Source organism: Tripterygium wilfordii, chromosome 21 (genome assembly GCF_013401445.1).
Source record: "Tripterygium wilfordii isolate XIE 37 chromosome 21, ASM1340144v1, whole genome shotgun sequence".
Taxonomy (NCBI): Eukaryota; Viridiplantae; Streptophyta; class Magnoliopsida; order Celastrales; family Celastraceae; genus Tripterygium; species Tripterygium wilfordii.
In genome coordinates, this window is record NC_052252.1 from 15,412,517 (window position 1) to 15,431,103 (window position 18,587).

The 18,587-nt window shown below is 37.3% G+C and overlaps 3 protein-coding genes across 5 annotated transcripts; 1 reads left to right on the forward strand and 2 right to left on the reverse strand.

Moving 5' to 3' along the window:
* Nucleotides 1-351: 351 nt before the first annotated feature.
* LOC119990136 lies at nt 352-1,189 on the reverse strand. 3 transcript variants are annotated; one of them, XR_005465951.1, is made up of 2 exons: nt 853-1,189; nt 352-718 (listed from the first exon to the last, which is right to left on the reverse strand). XR_005465951.1 is itself a non-coding variant. In XM_038835981.1 (2 exons), exons 1-2 carry the CDS (start codon nt 1,054-1,056, stop codon nt 626-628), a joined length of 312 nt encoding a protein of 103 aa, XP_038691909.1. In that variant the 5' UTR covers nt 1,057-1,189; the 3' UTR covers nt 352-625. The 3 variants fall into 3 exon arrangements, 1 of the variants encoding a protein (XP_038691909.1); XR_005465952.1 differs by having other exon boundaries at nt 352-733; nt 827-1,189; XM_038835981.1 differs by having other exon boundaries at nt 352-733.
* Nucleotides 1,190-3,463: 2,274 nt separating this feature from the next.
* On the reverse strand, nt 3,464-7,799 carry LOC119988113 (thioredoxin O2, mitochondrial-like). Its single transcript, XM_038833036.1, has 7 exons — nt 7,503-7,799; nt 6,758-6,826; nt 6,621-6,671; nt 6,401-6,480; nt 5,846-5,890; nt 4,782-4,876; nt 3,464-3,678 (listed from the first exon to the last, which is right to left on the reverse strand). Exons 1-7 carry the CDS (start codon nt 7,738-7,740, stop codon nt 3,645-3,647), a joined length of 612 nt encoding a protein of 203 aa, XP_038688964.1. The 5' UTR covers nt 7,741-7,799; the 3' UTR covers nt 3,464-3,644.
* A 3,799-nt stretch (nt 7,800-11,598) lies between these two features.
* LOC119988775 (copper-transporting ATPase RAN1-like) lies at nt 11,599-17,117 on the forward strand. Its single transcript, XM_038833935.1, has 9 exons — nt 11,599-12,142; nt 12,377-12,991; nt 13,382-13,811; nt 13,985-14,310; nt 14,916-14,974; nt 15,062-15,404; nt 15,599-15,799; nt 15,951-16,208; nt 16,526-17,117. The coding sequence occupies exons 1-9, from the start codon at nt 11,837-11,839 to the stop codon at nt 17,000-17,002; spliced, it is 3,015 nt and encodes a 1,004-aa protein (XP_038689863.1). The 5' UTR covers nt 11,599-11,836; the 3' UTR covers nt 17,003-17,117.
* The last annotated feature ends 1,470 nt before the right edge of the window (nt 17,118-18,587 follow it).

The window sequence follows — 18,587 nt, forward strand, 5'->3', positions numbered from 1 at the left end:
ATGTTTATATTATCTGTGTAGTTCACAATGACATGAATGACACATTTTGTTGATCTATTTTGTAGGATGTTGAACATTAATAGCATCAGGGAAAGGATTATTTTGGTTGAGTTGCTATTTATTTTCTTTGCAAGTAATGTTGTACATGGATAATCACTATGGGATTGCTCTGTTTTTACATCATAGAATGAACATGATATTTTTGCTTAGTTTCCTCAGTCAGTAACTTCACCAAAATATAGTTGTTCCTCAGTTAATAACTTCACCAAAATAGAGTTCTGAGAAACCAAAAATTGCAAGGACTTGAGTGAATGGCTATAGTCTTGGCACAATTGTCTAGCAATTCAGAGATGGATGAAGCAGCTGACTTGATCATATACACCTAATATGATCAAATATTGTTCTCATTGATTCAAGTAAATGTACAAGGGAAACCAAAAATTAAAAGAACTCAACCAACAGTAGGAACAAATCTCCAAATATTGCTCTCAATGATTCAAGTAAATGTACAAGGGAAGCCAAAAATTACAAGGACCCAACCAACAAGAAGAACAACTCTCCAAATATCAAAAATTACAAGTACTATACGTGCTACCCAGAACCTATGTGCTTCTGAAATTAAATATTACAAGGACTCTATGTGTTGTGCTACTGCAGTGCCCAACAGACGCTTCAGGAGAATGAATTCATGCTTGTACAAGGATTTAGGGTCCAGAACCTGCAATTGCAGAACCTAAAATAATCAAAGAAATTCAAAAAAATACCCATACTCACTTCGAAAAATGTATATATAACAAAGAAATTCAAAAAAATAATAACATCATACTCAAATCGAAAAAATCATCTCGACACCTTCAGCGGAGGAGGAGTCAATATCGACGTCGAGTTGAGGAAGATGATAACGATGGCGAAGATGTCAAGATCCAAATATGCTGCTAGAAAGATAAATCTCTTGAATCCATGTAGATCGATCCTAGTCGGAGCAGAAAACCGGTTGCAGAATCGATCTTGGTCTAGATCTGGTTTAGGAGGAAGAGGTGGACGAGAGACTATCATAGGAAATTACTTGAATCCATGTAGATCGATCCTAGTCGGAGCAGAAAACCAGTTGCAGAATCGATCTTGGTCTAGATCTAGTTTAGGAGGAAGAGGTGGACGAGAGACTATAATAGGAAATTAAAAATTTGAACTTTCTACTATCATCTGTCATGGTTATGACATCACCCAGGACAAGAACTAGATGGCCAATCAACAAAGGGGCTCGTGATGCAGACTCACTGTACCCAATCAAACTGGTTGGGCAGTACTCCAATCAACATTCACTTCGAAAACCCCCCATTCAAATTTGCTTGGGCATGCAGCTGCAGGTATGATAATAGTTTGACTACTTTTGTCTCTACATCCATGCAAAATAGGAATTGTTCAATTTATGAGATACTAGTAGCAAATTCACTATACAACATAGTACTAGTATACTAAGTATAGAGTATAGAGACATTCATTATTAGATTTGGTTTAGGGGAGAAGCCATGAATAGGAGGCAGTAATGGGCACCTGAATAACGGTTGTTTGTGGTTTGGGAGGCATGGAAATATCTAGTGGAAATAGGGGGGCATGTGAGTAGTGATGGGATGGGAGTAAGAGAAAATACATAAATGAAATTGTTCAAGTTCCCAATGATTGACATGTTTGTAATAGAGACTCTACACCCCTCTGGAATCTTGTGTTTTATGCATTACAAGCAGAAGCAAGGGGCCTAGACAGATGAGACTTCTTATGCTAGAGCTAGAGGGAGAAAGAGATAGAGATAGAGATAGAGAGAGAAGGAGAAAGAGTGGGCTTAATTAGTCTCATCAAATTATACACATCACGCATCCCTATCATACTTGAAATAGTGTCAGACAGCCTGAGTTGGCTAGCATCACACTCTCTCTATCTCTATATCTCTTTTGGCGGCTTATATGTTTTGTAATGTGACATCTTTGTTACCGGTGGACAACCAAATAAGGCTTACTTCTCTTTTGTATTACTAATCTACCAATATATGCCTATATCCAACGAACTAATTTAATCTTCCATTAATGACAGCTACCAATTCTCAAAGGTTCCTGTTTATTAGAATCCTTAATTCGGACTCAGCAACCAAGAGCAAGTATGGAACCAATGGGGGAGTGTTAAATTCAGAGTGGAAGAATACATGCAGATGAATGGAGAGATCAGGGGTTTGAATGTATTAATACGGAAGGTATCAGGAGCTGGGTAGACTTTCTTGGACTAGTAGTACTACTGTGTTTACTATACTCTACATCATCAAGAGGGACATGATGGTAATAAGAGTTAGTGGCAGGAAATGGTTGCTCAGATGGGGGGAAAGAGAGAGAGAGAGAGAAGGTACACTTTCATGACTTCACTCACTCACTCACTCAGACCACAATTTGTAAACAGAGGTGAAGGTGGAAATGGACCCCAACCATCAGATGTTCCAGAGGCTATCATTGTCCCAATCCTTTGACTATTGGTCTCTCCCTTTGACCCTACTATCACTACTTCTGATACTCTACTCTCATATAGCCCTGTTCTTACCCCCTAGCTAGCTATACCTATAGATTATGTGTCAACAATCTCACAAAAGCCAAAATCACCCCAAAAAAATCTACATTTTGGACACAATTATTGGATCCTCCTTTTAATTCTCTAATAAGTTTTGGCATCATAAATGTTTACACTTAGTTTTGCACAAGGAGGTACATGGAGGCTTCTTTTATTTTCACTTGTGTTTTCCTCTGTAAATCTCAACTTCATCAAAATGGAGGGTTCCATTCTCGTACATGAGGCATAAAAGTCTCTATGGGTCTTGGTGGCAGCGTTATCACTGCAAATCAATAATGCTCTATTTTACTTAACTTTAGCATTGGACGTACAAAGGGGAGGTCAGTAATAATAAACTGGACAATGAGTCGACTTGAAGCAATCAAGCCCAACTTGGGTGAGTGAAGAGGTCTTGATCCCTGGTCAGGATGGGCAGGGAGCGGGGGAGCATGCTCTATTTTACTTTTAACTTTAAGCATTGGACGAACAATGTTTATGTCAGTAATAATAAACTGACAAGGAGTCGACTTGAAGCAATCAAGCCCAACTTGTGTGGGCGAACTGGACTTGAACCCTGGTCCAGATGGGCAGGGGGGGCGGGGTAGCCGAGCTTACAGCGGATTAGCTTTCCACCTCTCTCATAATACGGCGATAATAGCGAGGGAGTGTATATATATATATACATATATATATATATATACTCATCTCACCTGGCCTGATCAGTTGTACAGATACAGATACTAGACTTTGGATCCAAGACCAGGTTCAATGTCCAACAATGTAATATTATGGAACTGTTTCTTTGCCCACATTCCATCAGTTTAATGTTTACTTCAAGACTCAGAAAACCATTTCCAGCCATCCTACCATATGCTTCAAAAGCACAACAGCATAACGCATTATTTTCTCCTCAAACGAGATTCTTAAACTTCATATATAATAATTTCTAGTACCAGAATCAGGCCTCCGTCTTTCTGAAAAATTTTAAATAGCCTCTTTTGTACCTAAAAAGATAGGCCTAACAGACAAAAATCCATTTAATACTAAATATCTCATCATTTGCCATCAGCGTCTTCAGCCGGCTGAATCCTGAGAGTGGGAAAAAAAAAACTCATTATCACTTAATGTAGAGTAATCTCAATCAATCAAGCAAGCCCAATGTGTAAGATGACTCGCACCTAATTCTCACTTATGACTTATCAAATTCTAGACTTCGGCTAACGAGCAACATAAATCACTTGAGCCAATATAGATAAAGTCAAATCTGTAATTCTCCATATCAAGCAGAACAAAGACTGTATTCAGTTATTTTGAGGCATATGTCTCAAATTACTTCACTCAATTGTCACCCAAGCTTAAAAAATATTTTGAAAGATCATATTTTTCTCAAGAAGTTATCCAATGTGTTAAGTATAACTTGAAAGAAAAAATAAAGCTTTTGGATAAATATGAATGTATACGAGGGATCCACACTCCAACAATGACTTAAATTGAGGACATCCTACAAACCAGCAACAATAACACCGCAAAGGAACAAATTCATATCTTTCGAAAATATCAACTGACAGAGTACTTCACCTATCTGCTGGGACCTTCGCACTGTATACTGGACTATTTCAATAATTTTGAATTATTGAACTGACAGTCACTAACAAAGTTGATGAATATGATTTCAATACTGATTTCTGAATTGTCATAGGCAGCTTCTTTTTTTTCCTCATGGCTATATTAATAATAAAAAACCCTAAAATGGCACAAAATCACAAGGGACTCACAAGTTTCTGAGGGAGAAAGTACAAAGTTCAGTGAATATGAACCCAAAACAGATACGAGTCATCTTGCAATACGGGAATCGATGATATATCATTTGTTCTCTTTATTGCATCAGATAGTTATACTTCTTTCACACCATGAATTTATTGGACGACTGAAAAACCGAGATTTTCAAGAGCCTAATAATGATCCCAAACATTGTTCTGATTGTCACCCGAACATCAACAAGGAAAAGTTGAAACCATGGTATATATAACAAGAATAAAAAATCGATCCATAAAAAAATCAACAAACCATTCAAAGCTGCGATGCTAACCCCCCCCCCCCCCCCAATGAGCGTAGTTCAGTAAGCACAACAATATTAATACTGCTACTATGTACACAAACATATACATGATGAATGCAAGGTCAAGAATTACGTGTAAAGTTTTTCAATAGTGTGCTTCAAGCGTTCAATATCAGCTCCAACAATCTCCTCTCGCTTTTCACCATTTTGATAGAAGTGGAGTCTAGGCTGCAGCACACGAAAAAAATCAGTAAATTTTCTCTTCCTTCACTTTTTCCTCACATGTGTGGGGTACATGCAAGAGAGCTTTTGCTTCGTTGTTTATGGACTACGCATGCAAGGGGTTGTGTGGGTGAGAGAGAATGAAAGCATCTATGTTCCCATTTATCTAGCTAGAATGATTTAATCATCAATAGCTTAAGCCAAAAACAGAGAGAGGCGCATAAGTACCACACAAGACTTAATTACAGCAACACTATTGCATGAAGTACGTCACAATATCTTAGGGATTTCAACATAAGAGATTATTCAACCAAGCAATGACATTAATTTTCATATTATTAGCTGGTATTCCCAAGCTCAAAAGGACTTACTTGGCTTCTCTTTTTGTTTGATGTAACCAATACCTATCATTTATCAGTCATAGTGACTTCAATATTTCCCCCTCCCCTCCAAACAAAAGAGTGACGACTGCTTAAAAGGTGCATAAATTGCAGGCAAATATAAAGAAAAAAATTCCATGATTTAGCAAGTATTCTGTCACACAGATAACCACTATCTCATGGTTAGAGATGTCACAGAAGAATCATCTTGTTGCTGGCTTCTGCTCAAAAGAATATATCAAAAATATGAAATTAGTGGCCAAAATTAGGACAACACTCACAAACTTACTACAGAAGAGCCTTAATGTTCCAGCAGAAGTAGGTTAGTACAAATTACATCCTTTCTTTTTAGTATTAATCTCATAATAGATTTGATGATTTTCTTTTGCAAACTATAAATGAGAATTTTCACATTTGATGAGCATGATCTCATTCATTTTGAGAGCGGCTATCCCAAAATTTTGGAATACACGCAAAAACATGATGATACATGGAAAGTTTGGAATGAGAACAAAGATGCACACTAGTGTAAGTGATATGATTCCAGGAGTTGCATATGAGCATTATTGCACTGAAATAGACTGGACTAGTTTACCACAGAGGAGACATTTAACTTTTCCAATGCGCTTCCAAGGCCTTCCTGCACAAAGATAACTGTATTAGATACCGTCAATTTATCATGCATGACTAGTTAATTATATGGAAATGAAAGAAGAATTTCATATGAGCCTTGAGGAAGCCTTTTGTCTAGTAATTATGAGGAAGAAGACAATAAAATGGAAAGCTGAACAATCAAGCCAACAATGTATAATTGTTCAATAGTTCTAAAAGCTACTTTAGAGGGCCAAATTGGATTGGGATTAAAGCTGGATTGTAATCAACCAGGCCACGAGGCGGAGATTGCGTAAGGTGAGCGGTTATTTATTTATACATAAATAATCCCCAAAAGAACATTGTTGAATGTGAATACAAGGCACCCAATTTCTGATACACCAAAAACTGATAAAAGAATGTCTAGATGTGCAGAATTTAACTGGTTTTCAATAATGTAAACAATTGTATGATTGTTTGATATAATATGACTTGGAGCATTAAAAGTTATCCAAATAAATGAATATAAAACTTTCCCAACACCAGTAGCCCATCCCACCTTGTCGATGTCAATTTTATAAGTTGTCAAATGAGGGTATCTGTTGCAAAACACTTCCATGATAGGACCTAGAAGTCTGCCTGCACAAAAAAAAAGGGCCATAATATGAACCAAATCGCCTTTTCATATAAAAAGGACTACCTGACAAACTACACTAATTCATATCTCACAGTTGGAATATTGCTCAAATAAACAAAGTACAAATAAACAGGATACTTACAGGGTGCACACCAATTTGCAGTGAAGTAGAAAATTGCTGGCACAGATTCATCTATCACATTTAAATTCAAGAGAATTTGTAAGAAACAAAGGATTAGACATTCAGTTTAAATGAAAGAAACATACATAATCATATACCTTGAACTTTTTTAAAGTAGTTGTTTAACTCTTCCTCCGACGACACAAGGACCAGGTTAGGAGGAGGGGCTGAAATCATGTAATTAAACCAATGTGTGTGATTCTTCAGTATGATAAAAAACACTTCCAAGCAACAGAGTTACAGAAAACTATTGGCAAAAAGGTATATCAATAGGTAGAAAATAGTACTATAGTGAAGAAACATAATGTCCTGCAACCTATACGCTTGTATAGGGATTAGGGACACAACTGAGAGGACTAAAAGTACTACAACCATCACTGTATTCAAGATTCCATACTTCTCTTCTTCCTCATGCAAGAATTTCTTTCATTTTTCACCAGAAGCCATCAAAGTGATCAAACTATACTAGTTTTCCCATTGTCAGATCCAGGCAACACTAATTATTGACAGCTTAAAACTTTATTCTAGAACCAATGTTCAATCTCCAACGGGTTCTACGTGGATGAAGACTGGGCTTACATTTAGCTTTAATCACGACAAGAAAGGCACTATGCCCAAAGAACACAATGCAGCAGCACATTCAATTTCTCGGTATCCACCAAAAACACTGTAGGCTTGAAAGCAAATTTTTTCTAAGAAAACAATTCACTCCCATTGTTCCCATCCCAAAACAACAGCAACAAAATCCTACCAAAAAGAACAGAAAAACCCTAAAACATATAAACTTGTTAGCATAACAGAAACCACGGAAAGCTAAAAGAATCAATAAAGGAGGACGCATACGTGGGGGAGTGCAGAAGTTTCTACGGAACTGAAAATGGGTATTGGTGATGTTGTTAGAAATGTAGGCACCGGTAGACACAAACTTCGAAGTAACAAAATTGGGTTGCGACATTGTGCTTCCGGTGTTGCAAGTAATTGAAACTAGGGTTTCACTCAGAGGAGTAGGAGATGAAACCGAACGAGTCCAGCCGCCGCCTCGGCGTGCCAGGATCTGACGGATTGCGCAACGTCCCTTCATCGTCTCCCTCCCTGTCTCTCGAGTTACCAATTCTTCCTCTCTTGCTGTTATTATTAGGGTTTATGATTGTCCGTATGGTTTTAGAAGTCTTTCGGAGAGTTGCCGAGTGCACTGGATCTTGCCACGTGTAGCAAGGGCTCTTTAGATGGGGATGGAGGCCACATAGGATGACGTGTCGGAATTGGACTTTCAAATCACAATTGAAGGGCCCGGTGAGTGCCAACTGCGACTCGAGAGAGTTGATGGACATGTCAATAAAGCCCAGTCCTTTTTCACCCTCCGGCCCATGTCTTTACGGCCCAAATGAAGGGGGAAAAAAAAAAAGAGCCGGATAAATACATGTTTGGTTGTCGCGAGTTATCTTCATCTTTTTTTTTTTAAACAGGAAAGAGGAAAGTGGGTTGGGGCTCTAACTCAGAGTTCGAGATTACATGCAACCCAACTCGTCAACTGAGCTATTCGGGATTCCTGTTGCAAGTTATATTCTTAATTCACAGTCGAAATAGCTTGATATATACATTAATGATATATGAACAGGACGATTGTCAACTTTCTGCATATTGTGGTGCAGTCATATGCATGGATTTAGTGGATATACTACTCACAATTCTTCATGTTCATTGGTGTATGAGTCTTTAAGAACTCACAACCAAATCGAGAACCACTAACTTTACAATCTTTATTCAAAGGTTAGTGTGATGGATAATTTTATTGTGGCCAAGCCAAACTCTCATGCATGTCAATTCCCTAATGTTGGTCCAAAATTAAAGAAAGAAAATGATTTTTTTCCCTGATTGCTCTATCTCTCACTATCTTTCTTTTCTTTTCTTCCTTTTTTTAGTTTAGTGGAAGTGGAGTCACCACTATGAATGTTTAATTGCCAAGTCCCTGATCGTTTTTTGCTTTTTGATATTATTTTTTGGGGCTAATTAAACTGAAGTCGTAGGTGATGATAACTAATTCTTGATAATAAAAAGAAAATAGAGGTTGGTTGCACCTACTGTCTGTTTTAGATGACCTGCTCACGCCTCTCCAACAACAATAATATATGATTTTGACATTAAATACCCAAAATCACCTTAATTAATTTGATGGTAGCTAGCTGAACAAAAATGTATCTTATCATAGAATTCAACTAATTAACTAATTAGATAGCACTGTCAAAAATTTTAAAATTCTCCTCCACTCAATATAAAACAATTAAAGATCTGATAGTACAAAATACAGATAGCTTTGAAATGCATGCAGTACATATCCATATTTATTAGAGATGCCATCAATTGTTAAAAAAACGTAAAAGATTCGTGTAATATGTATATATGTGTATATATATATATATATATAACGTGTGGTGTGGGACACATCAGTTCCATGAACAACGTGACTTTTCTAGGGATATCTGTAAATCTGTATATTTCATTGGATGATGTGTGTTGTAATTGTTAGTGGAAGATTGATTGTGTTTTCTTGGTTCAACTTTTATTTTTTTGGTTAGTGGAAAAGAAGTCATCTTTCCAATTGTGAGTTTTGTTTTCTCCTCTTGTCCAAGAACAATCTTTTGAACATTGCACTACGGAATTTACCTTCGTATCATAAAAGAAAACGAAAAAGAAAGGTCATCTTTTTCTTTATTTTTTTTTGGGTTGTCACATCGTCACTCAATTACATGTCTTGCCCAAAAACTTTGATCATCCGACTAGAGATATACATTTGTTGCTTTATGAATTAGTGATTGTGAATAATCCAATCCACAAAGCATATGATATGTACATGGTAAATCCACACATGAATGCAAAATATGCAAAGATTGAACCACCAAGGTGGTGGCTTGGTCGACAAAGTGAATGAGGGTCCTGGGTAAATGTTATTTTTTTTTATCACTAACAGTTACGATTTGTTACAACTCAATCCCTTATATTTTAAACGTAACAATTTGATATCTAGAGTAGCTGAGTTGTTTCACGATCAGCATGAAACAACTCATTGTGGATAGTCATTTTCCTTTAGTTATTTTTACACAATTCAAAATTCGTGTAAATGCTTGTTACTAGTTTCAAAAGTTTGACATATTATATTATGTATTTCATATATTCCTCTAGACGATGGGGACAAGAGACTTAGCCATGTTGCCACTCGACAACTCGTCTAGCACTATCAAGCTGGACATTACAAAGATTTGTGGTCCGATCTACTTGAGTTGACTACTCCATTACACCCCTAGGAGAAGTTGTGGCCTCTTAATTGACAGTGATATAAGCTATAAATCATGGGTTGTCAAAGATTGTGCTGAAGGGTGATGCATATTTAGTAACGCGGTGAACAACTCGAAGTTGGTGGAGAAGTGAGAGATGAACCCGAGAAAGTTATTTATATTTTTTTACAACGGGGAAGGAGGATTCGAATTCTGGTGATCAGAATGATATACACCATTCTTATCATTTCAACTAATGGGCCCGGTGTCTCAAGAAACTTTTTTGAGTTTATTTTTAGTAAGAGAAACGTTACAGTCAAACGGAGAAGCTGGACTTGTTCATTAAGTTTTGGTCAAGAACCAAGACAATTACACACGCTTCTCTGTTACGTTTTTTAATCCCAAAAATACCCCTATTGTACTACAAACTTGACATTGTCGTCAACACCACCAAAATGACTTTTTCTTCAAAACTACTTTTTCCTTTTTTCTTCATTTCGATTTTCTTCCTTTTTTCTTTAATATCTTATCTTTAATCCATATGTGGAAAGCTATTTATTTAATTAATTAGCACAATATTTCCTCACTAAAGAGTTAAATTTATATGTTATTTGGAGAATTTTTTTTTCTTCTATGGGGTGAAAAACTTAGCAATTGCCACTATGACAAGTTTTTTAATCCCCATCATTGGAGACATTTACTCACTAGCATGGCATCCAACCCCAAATTGCAATGAGAAACGATTATTTAAGGGTATTCATTTACCTTTGATTTTAAAATAAGATCAAATTTTGTAATCTCTTTAACAATTTATTCAATAATTTTGTTTATTAATTAGTTAACAACAAATAAGGTTATATTAATATATAGTAATTTAAGCATAATTGAATTAGTTAGAATATTCCAAACGTGGAGATTAAGTTAAACTATTCACATTTAAATTATTCGAATATCAAAATATTTACAAAAATAAGATAATCAAAATACCCAAAAAAATTATATTACCCAATCTTAGAGCACTTGCAGTGGTAATTTTTTGTTGGGACAATAAAATGTATTGGAAGATGCTGATATGGTTAGATATTTTGTTGATGTGACTAGGTCAATAAAATATATTGATAATGTAAATTTGTTGACTTTATTTTAGGTATAGATACCCGATATTGATTTTTTTGTGTAAATGTGAGTGTGTTAGAGGTGAGACCTACATGAAGAGTAAATATAAAGATATGAGTTTTGTCATTCCCCATATTGGTCCCAACAAATTGGCTCCATTGAAACCCTTTTTTCTCTATGACGGTATGACCCAACAAATAAGACATTAAAAGCTATCCATGCCCCCTAAAATGCATCATTACAATTGCTCTTACAAAATGACCATGTATGATTCAGGAGCCAAGAAACCATAATTTCTAATCATTAAAAAATTAACATTGATATAATCGAAAATTAATCAAGCCCATGAAAAAGCCGAAAAGGGGAAAAAAAAAAAAACCAATTATGGGAGGATCTTAATATCTTATACTGGAAGCAACAATTTTGTATTGCCTAAATTGCCCTCACACAATAGGAAGCCGTTGAAAAGACAATATGGCAGTACAAACCAACTATGGAAGAAGTACAAAACGTTCCTAATCCGGCAATAAATCGGATTTTCAGGGTCAGATTTCGAATATTAAAAAATCCACCTCCACCAGGTCCACCACCACCCTCACCCTCACCCTCCACCACCTACCTTGGCCTACAAAAATCGCTGCATCATCCATCTCTCTTGGTCTCCCCCCCTCTCTCCCTCTGAAATCCTCTCTTACCGTCTACTCGTCTGCCTACATAAAGTATTCTTGTGGTCTTTGATTTTTTTTTTTTCTAGGGTATAGTTGGTCTGGTTTCTCTCGCTCTGTGACAATGGCGCCGCTGAGTCTGAGGAACCTGCAGTTGACTCAAGTTGGACGAGGACGGAAGGAGCTGGTGGACGGCGAGGATACGGGCGACCTTGAGGATGCGAGGCTTCTGGATTCTTATGATGAGGCGGGGGAAGATAAAATTGAGGAAGGGATGAGGAGAATTCAGGTGAGAGTGACGGGGATGACCTGCGCGGCTTGCTCGAATTCAGTGGAGGCTGCTCTAATGGATGTTGATGGAGTGCTTAAGGCCTCTGTTGCACTGCTTCAAAACAAGGCTGATGTTATATTTGACCCCAAGTTGGTTAAGGTTAGTGTTATTTGTCTCGACTGGCTTGATTTGAGTTGCTTTGAATTTGATTTGGTTTCTGTTTTGGAGCCGCATGGGCTCTTTCAACTGGATTATGCATTGTCTCTGCTCAAAGCAATTTCATGAGATGATATCTTTCAAATGAGTTACTTAGTTAGCCTGTTTTCTATATGGTATTTGTTTTGTGCTGTTAACATATGCGTATTGAATCATTCAGTCATTCTGTTGTTACAGGATGATGACATCAAGAATGCAATTGAAGATGCCGGGTTTGAGGCAGAGATTCTGACAGAACCCTCTAAATCCGGGACAAAGTCTCATGGGACCCTAGTTGGGCAGTTCACTATAGGGGGGATGACATGTGCAGCATGTGTGAACTCTGTTGAAGGCATTCTGCGAGATCTTCCTGGTGTCAAAAGGGCTGTGGTTGCCTTAGCTACTTCACTGGGAGAAGTGGAGTATGATCCTACTGTGACTAGTAAAAATGACATAGTCAATGCAATTGAAGATGCTGGTTTCGAAGCTTCACTCGTACAGAGCAGTGAGCAGGATAAAATCATACTAGGGGTTGCAGGGGTGCTCAGTGAGATGGATGCCCAGCTCTTGGAAGGCATTCTTAGCAATTTGAGTGGGGTGAGACAATTTCGTTATGATAGGACGTCAGGAGAACTTGATGTTCTCTTTGATCCTGAAGTGGTCAGTTCTAGAGCACTAGTTGATGGAGTTGAGGGAGGAAGCATTGGGAGATTTAAACTCCGTGTTATGAATCCTTATGCAAGAACGACTTCTAGGGATGTTGACGAAGCATCGAAGATGTTCCAATTATTCCGCTCCAGTCTTTTTCTCAGTGTGAGTATTTATCTCAAATGAGCATGGTTTTGCTATTATTATATTTCCTTATTTTTTGTTCCTTGCTGTTCTGTTCTTTTCGTATTTCTCAGAGATCCAATCTTTAATTACATGAATCATTTGATCTCTGTGCAAAAGAAATTATGTTTAATGTGTTTGTGTGTGTGTTTGTTGTATGTATGTCTTCATATCTTGAGGTATCTTGTACCAACTCGACAGGAAAATATATAATATATTGAGACATTTATCAAAATGTCATCTCAAAGGCATGGATTCGTCATTCATGCTCTGAATTCTCTTACAAGATATGAAGAGTAGGCTATAAATAGCTAGGAATTATTTCTGGTTTTTAACTTGTATTGATTTTTGCCCTTAATACATGTAATCCAGATCCCTATCTTTCTCATAAGAGTAGTTTGTCCACACATACCGCTTTTGTATTCCTCATTGCTCTGGCGATGTGGACCCTTCCTAATGGGTGATTGGTTGGAGTGGGCATTGGTGAGTCTTGTTCAATTTGTTATTGGGAAGCGTTTCTACGTTGCAGCTGGCCGAGCTCTTCGAAATGGCTCTACAAACATGGATGTCTTGGTTGCATTGGGAACTTCAGCGGCTTACTTCTACTCTGTTTGTGCACTACTATATGGTGCAGTAACTGGCTTTTGGTCCCCAACATACTTTGAAACAAGTGCTATGCTAATAACATTTATTTTGCTGGGAAAATATTTGGAGTGTCTTGCGAAGGGAAGAACTTCAGATGCTATCAAGAAGTTAGTAGAACTGGCGCCAGCTACGGCACTACTGGTCGTCAAAGACAAAGGTATACTTTTTCAAAGGAAACTAAATTATTTTGAGATTTTTGTGGTTTCATGTTTTTGATAAAGCTTACAAAAAAACTAAGCAAATAACTGCTAGATTCTCTGTTCTGTATCATTCCAATGTCTTGAAACAGCTGGGTAGTTCTTTCTTTTTTTGATTCTTTTGTTTTTGTAGGTGGAAGTCTCATTGGAGAACGAGAAATAGACGCTTTGCTAATTCAGCCTGGTGATACACTAAAAGTTCTTCCTGGTACTAAGGTTCCATCTGATGGAGTGGTTGTATGGGGTTCAAGTTATGTCAATGAGAGTATGGTAACAGGTGAATCTGCACCAGTTTTGAAGGAGGTTAATTCGTCTGTTATTGGTGGGACAATCAATTTGAATGGTGCTCTTCACATACAAGCTAGTAAAGTAGGATCTGACACTGTTTTGAGCCAGATAATTAGTTTAGTTGAGACTGCGCAGATGTCAAAAGCTCCTATTCAGAAGTTTGCTGACTTTGTAAGTATTTAAATTCATCTTGATATAATTTGTGTACCTGTGCTACAATTTATTACCTCTTTATGGGCTCCTATTTGTTGATAGTTTCTACGCTCATTCCTCAATTAAGTGTCAAATTGTAGCTGGTTGATGTTGTTGATAGTTTTAAGGTGGACTGTAGGTGCAAAATTAACTCTGGCGAATAATTAAATTTGTTTATTCCTTTTGTTAGTTGGTGAAAACGGCAAGAGATGATTTAGCAAGTTAATGCTTTTTTATTATTGACAACTTACAAAATTGCTACTGTTGCTTTACGAGCAATATAGTTTTTACAAACTTGGATATAACAATAATAATAATCACAACAACAACAACAATAATAATAATAAACCACTCTATAATGTCTGCTGGACTTATATAAGATTGTTGTTTATCTTCATCAAAGTTTCAAACAGTGTCTCAATGGAGAATACGCAGCATGCTGCAGCCTGTCTTTAACTTCATTTGATGAACACAAATTTTATTGTGCTGTATTCGTCAAGCAATATTTTTCACTTTCACTGGTAATGATGCATAATCTCCATTATTTGGTTTTTGTTTTGATCCACTCACTTTGTGATGTGCAGGTGGCGAGCATTTTTGTCCCCACAGTTGTTGCAATGGCACTTTTGACCTTTTTGGGTTGGTAAGTTCATATTCGCCTACTTACTCTAGCATGAGTCTCTTATTAGTGGATCTCTGATTTTGTTGTTCTTTGATTTTTAATGTGCAGGTACCTAGCTGGAGTTTTTGAAGCTTACCCAAAACACTGGCTACCTGAGAATGGCAACTACTTCGTCTTTGCCCTCATGTTTTCAATATCTGTGCTGGTGATTGCATGTCCATGTGCACTTGGCTTGGCAACACCTACTGCTGTCATGGTGGCAACAGGAGTTGGGGCGAATAATGGTGTATTGATTAAAGGAGGAGATGCTTTAGAAAGGGCTCAGAAAGTTAAATACGTGATATTTGATAAAACTGGCACCTTGACGCAAGGAAAGGCCACTGTTACAACTGCTAAAGTTTTCTCCGGATTGGATCGTGGAGAATTTCTCAGATTAGTTGCTTCCGCAGAGGTGATTATAATTTCCTGTCTAGTTTCCCATCTCCTCATCACTTATTCCTATTCCTCCATGCGTGCCTCCCTTCCTCAGGGAGACCACCACTAGGGATTGCAAGGAGGTTGGGAATTTGTTGGTCTTCATAAACTATTGTGCAACTAAGGGCATGGAGTAATATTTGTCTGCATTTTTTGTTTTTCATGGATTAGGCTAGCAGTGAACATCCTCTCGCAAAAGCAATTGTGGAATATGCCCGCCATTTCCATTTCTTTGACGAGCCTTCTGAAAATGAGGATTATCATGGCCAGAGCAAAGAGACTAGAGTTTCTGGATGGCTTCTTGATGTCTCTGAGTTCTCTGCTCTGCCTGGAAGAGGGGTCCATTGCTTTATTAACAAAAAAAGGATCTTGGTGAGTCTCTCTCCCTCTGTGTGTGTGTGTGTGTGTGTGTGTGTGTGTATGTGAAGATGTTTTCCTAATCTTCAATATAACATGAAGGTCGAGATGTTCGGATGATTACTTTTTGATGGTTGCTTATCCAAAGATACTATTTCCTGATTAGGTTGGTAACCGAAAGCTGCTGGCCGAAAGTGGGATTGCCATTCCAATCCATGTTGAAGATTTTGTAGTAGAACTGGAAGAAAGTGCAAAGACTGGCATACTTGTTGCATATGATGATAACATAATTGGGGTTTTGGGGGTTGCGGATCCATTAAAGAGAGAAGCTGCTGTGGTTATAGAGGGGCTTGGCAAGATGGGTGTGAAATCTGTCATGGTTACGGGAGATAATTGGAGGACAGCTAGAGCTGTAGCTAAGGAGGTTTGTTTACATTTTTTTTTGTATTTACCTTTCAAGCACGAAAAGTAATTTCTTGCTAGTTCAAGTTCTGACGAAAAGAAGGAAGTTTAGAAAATATAGAGAACTAGTTTCCACTCTGCGTACATTTTTAAATGCTATGGAGGTGGGGAAAGAAAGAAAAAGTCCTCCCTCTTCCACCCCAGGGAAGGAGGGGAGGGGGGTGTCATACCATTTAGGCCCTTAGAGTTTGCTTGATGTTTTTAACCTGACTCCAAATAATGCAGCTTGTTGATTAACCAGTTGAGCAAAATACTGAGGTTTGTCCGTCTTTTGAGCAGGTTGGCATTCAAGATGTTAGGGCAGAGGTAATGCCAGCAGGAAAAGCAGATATTGTAAGTTCATTTCAGAAAAGTGGAAGCGTAGTTGCAATGGTGGGAGATGGTATAAATGATTCTCCTGCTCTGGCTGCTGCCGATATTGGTATGGCCATAGGGGCCGGGACAGATGTAGCCATCGAAGCCGCTGACTATGTATTGATGAGAAATAACTTGGAAGACGTAATTACCGCTATCGACCTTTCAAGGAAGACTTTCTCTCGTATTCGATGGAATTATGTTTTTGCCATGGGCTACAATTTCGTTGCAATCCCAATCGCGGCGGGTGCTTTATTTCCTCTCCTGGGGATCAAGCTGCCACCATGGGCAGCCGGTGCTTGTATGGCTCTCTCATCTGTCAGTGTTGTCTGCTCGTCTTTACTTCTTAGGTTATACAAAAAACCTAGACTTACTGCCATATTAGAAATAATTGTAGAGTAGAAGGAGGATCGAAAATGTATTCGCCAGGTTTCAACTCAATAAGTCAATAGGAAGAGAAATTGGAAATGAAATAAATTGGTGTGTGATTCATTTAGTAATCCCAGTTTTCTGTATCAATCTTTTTCCTCCCTTGGAAATTTTTTACCCCTATAATATACCTTGCCCTGGGGTGTTAAACCCCCCCCCCCCTCCCCCATACTTTTGTCAATGAAACTGTACAATAATCGCATTGTAATCTTCATTCATTTTTTGCTCGTTTGTTTTATTCTAAGGGCTATTGATTTCTCTTATGGATCAAGTCGCAGGCCTCAGGCTGTTAGGGCAAGATTTAGGAAGAGTGAGTGATGGGGTCCTGTGTCTTCATTGTGGCTTGTCAGTCCGGTCACTTTGAAGTTCCACAAGAGATTTGTAAAATGTCTTGAAGATCTCAACTGGAATGAAACAAAAGTCATTGCAGCTTATTAGATAAGTATCTCTATGCAGGTAGGAATAGCATTACAAACCTTGGACTTTGACTTGACAGGATCTTTATATTAGCAGACATTCATGGTCATTAAGTCTGTGCCCTAATTTCCAATCTCTCTATAATATACAACACAACACCCGGGTTAAAAGGATCCTAATTATAATCTTAATCACATATGTCCAATCTATTTGTCAATGTGGGATCCGTAATTTTTTAGATTTGATAAAGAGCCTTGACGTTTCAGCTTAAAACTGTAGTGACTTCTACTAGAGAAGCTCTCGTCTGTGAACACACAATACTTTTGCAACAAAAAAATGATGTAAATTCAAACATAAGACAAATAAGTTGCAAAGATTGAAAAGTGGGTCGGAGGCTCCAAAACCTTTCCCATGCAAAGAACTACAGTCCTTTGGTGTGATTGGTTGAATAAAAATGTGTTTAAATTGTCGGTCAGTCAAGTCGACAATGTGTTTCAGACATCTCTATTCAAGAAAAGACGAGAAAAGAAAAACACATGTTGAGCAGACAGCGCAAATATTGTCCGGGTATTCATCATCATCAACCAAGTTTGGTCAAACCCTTTTGGCAGTTTTCGTATCACGAGGTGTGAAACTAATATATTCCGTGTATTAATTGTTCATGTATAAAAAATAATATTTATTAAAAAAAGAAAAGAAAAGAAAAAAACTCAAGGAAAACTAGTGCATATGTTGCGTGGCTGCTGGTGGATGGGGTAAAATAGCAAGCCTTTTTTTTCTTTTTTTTTTCTTCCCCTTGTTTCTTGAGATCAATAATTTTTTCAAAAAATTCTCAAAAAATAATAAATATAAATGATTTTGAATCTAATACTGTATTTTTTGTTGAATGAAAAATAGAATTAAGTTAAAGAAAATGTCTATAGATTTTAAGTCATTGGATGCAAAGTGTGTAACTTGTTATTTGTTTTTTTAAAAAAAAGATCCAATAGTCTAATAATACATGATCCAAATGTCAAAATCTTACATACTTAATTTCCATTTATTATTTTTTAAGAATTTTTAAAAATATTTTATATCTCAAAAAATGAGGAATAGTAGGGGCTGCTATTTTTTTAATAATAGCAGCCTATCCCAATCCTGA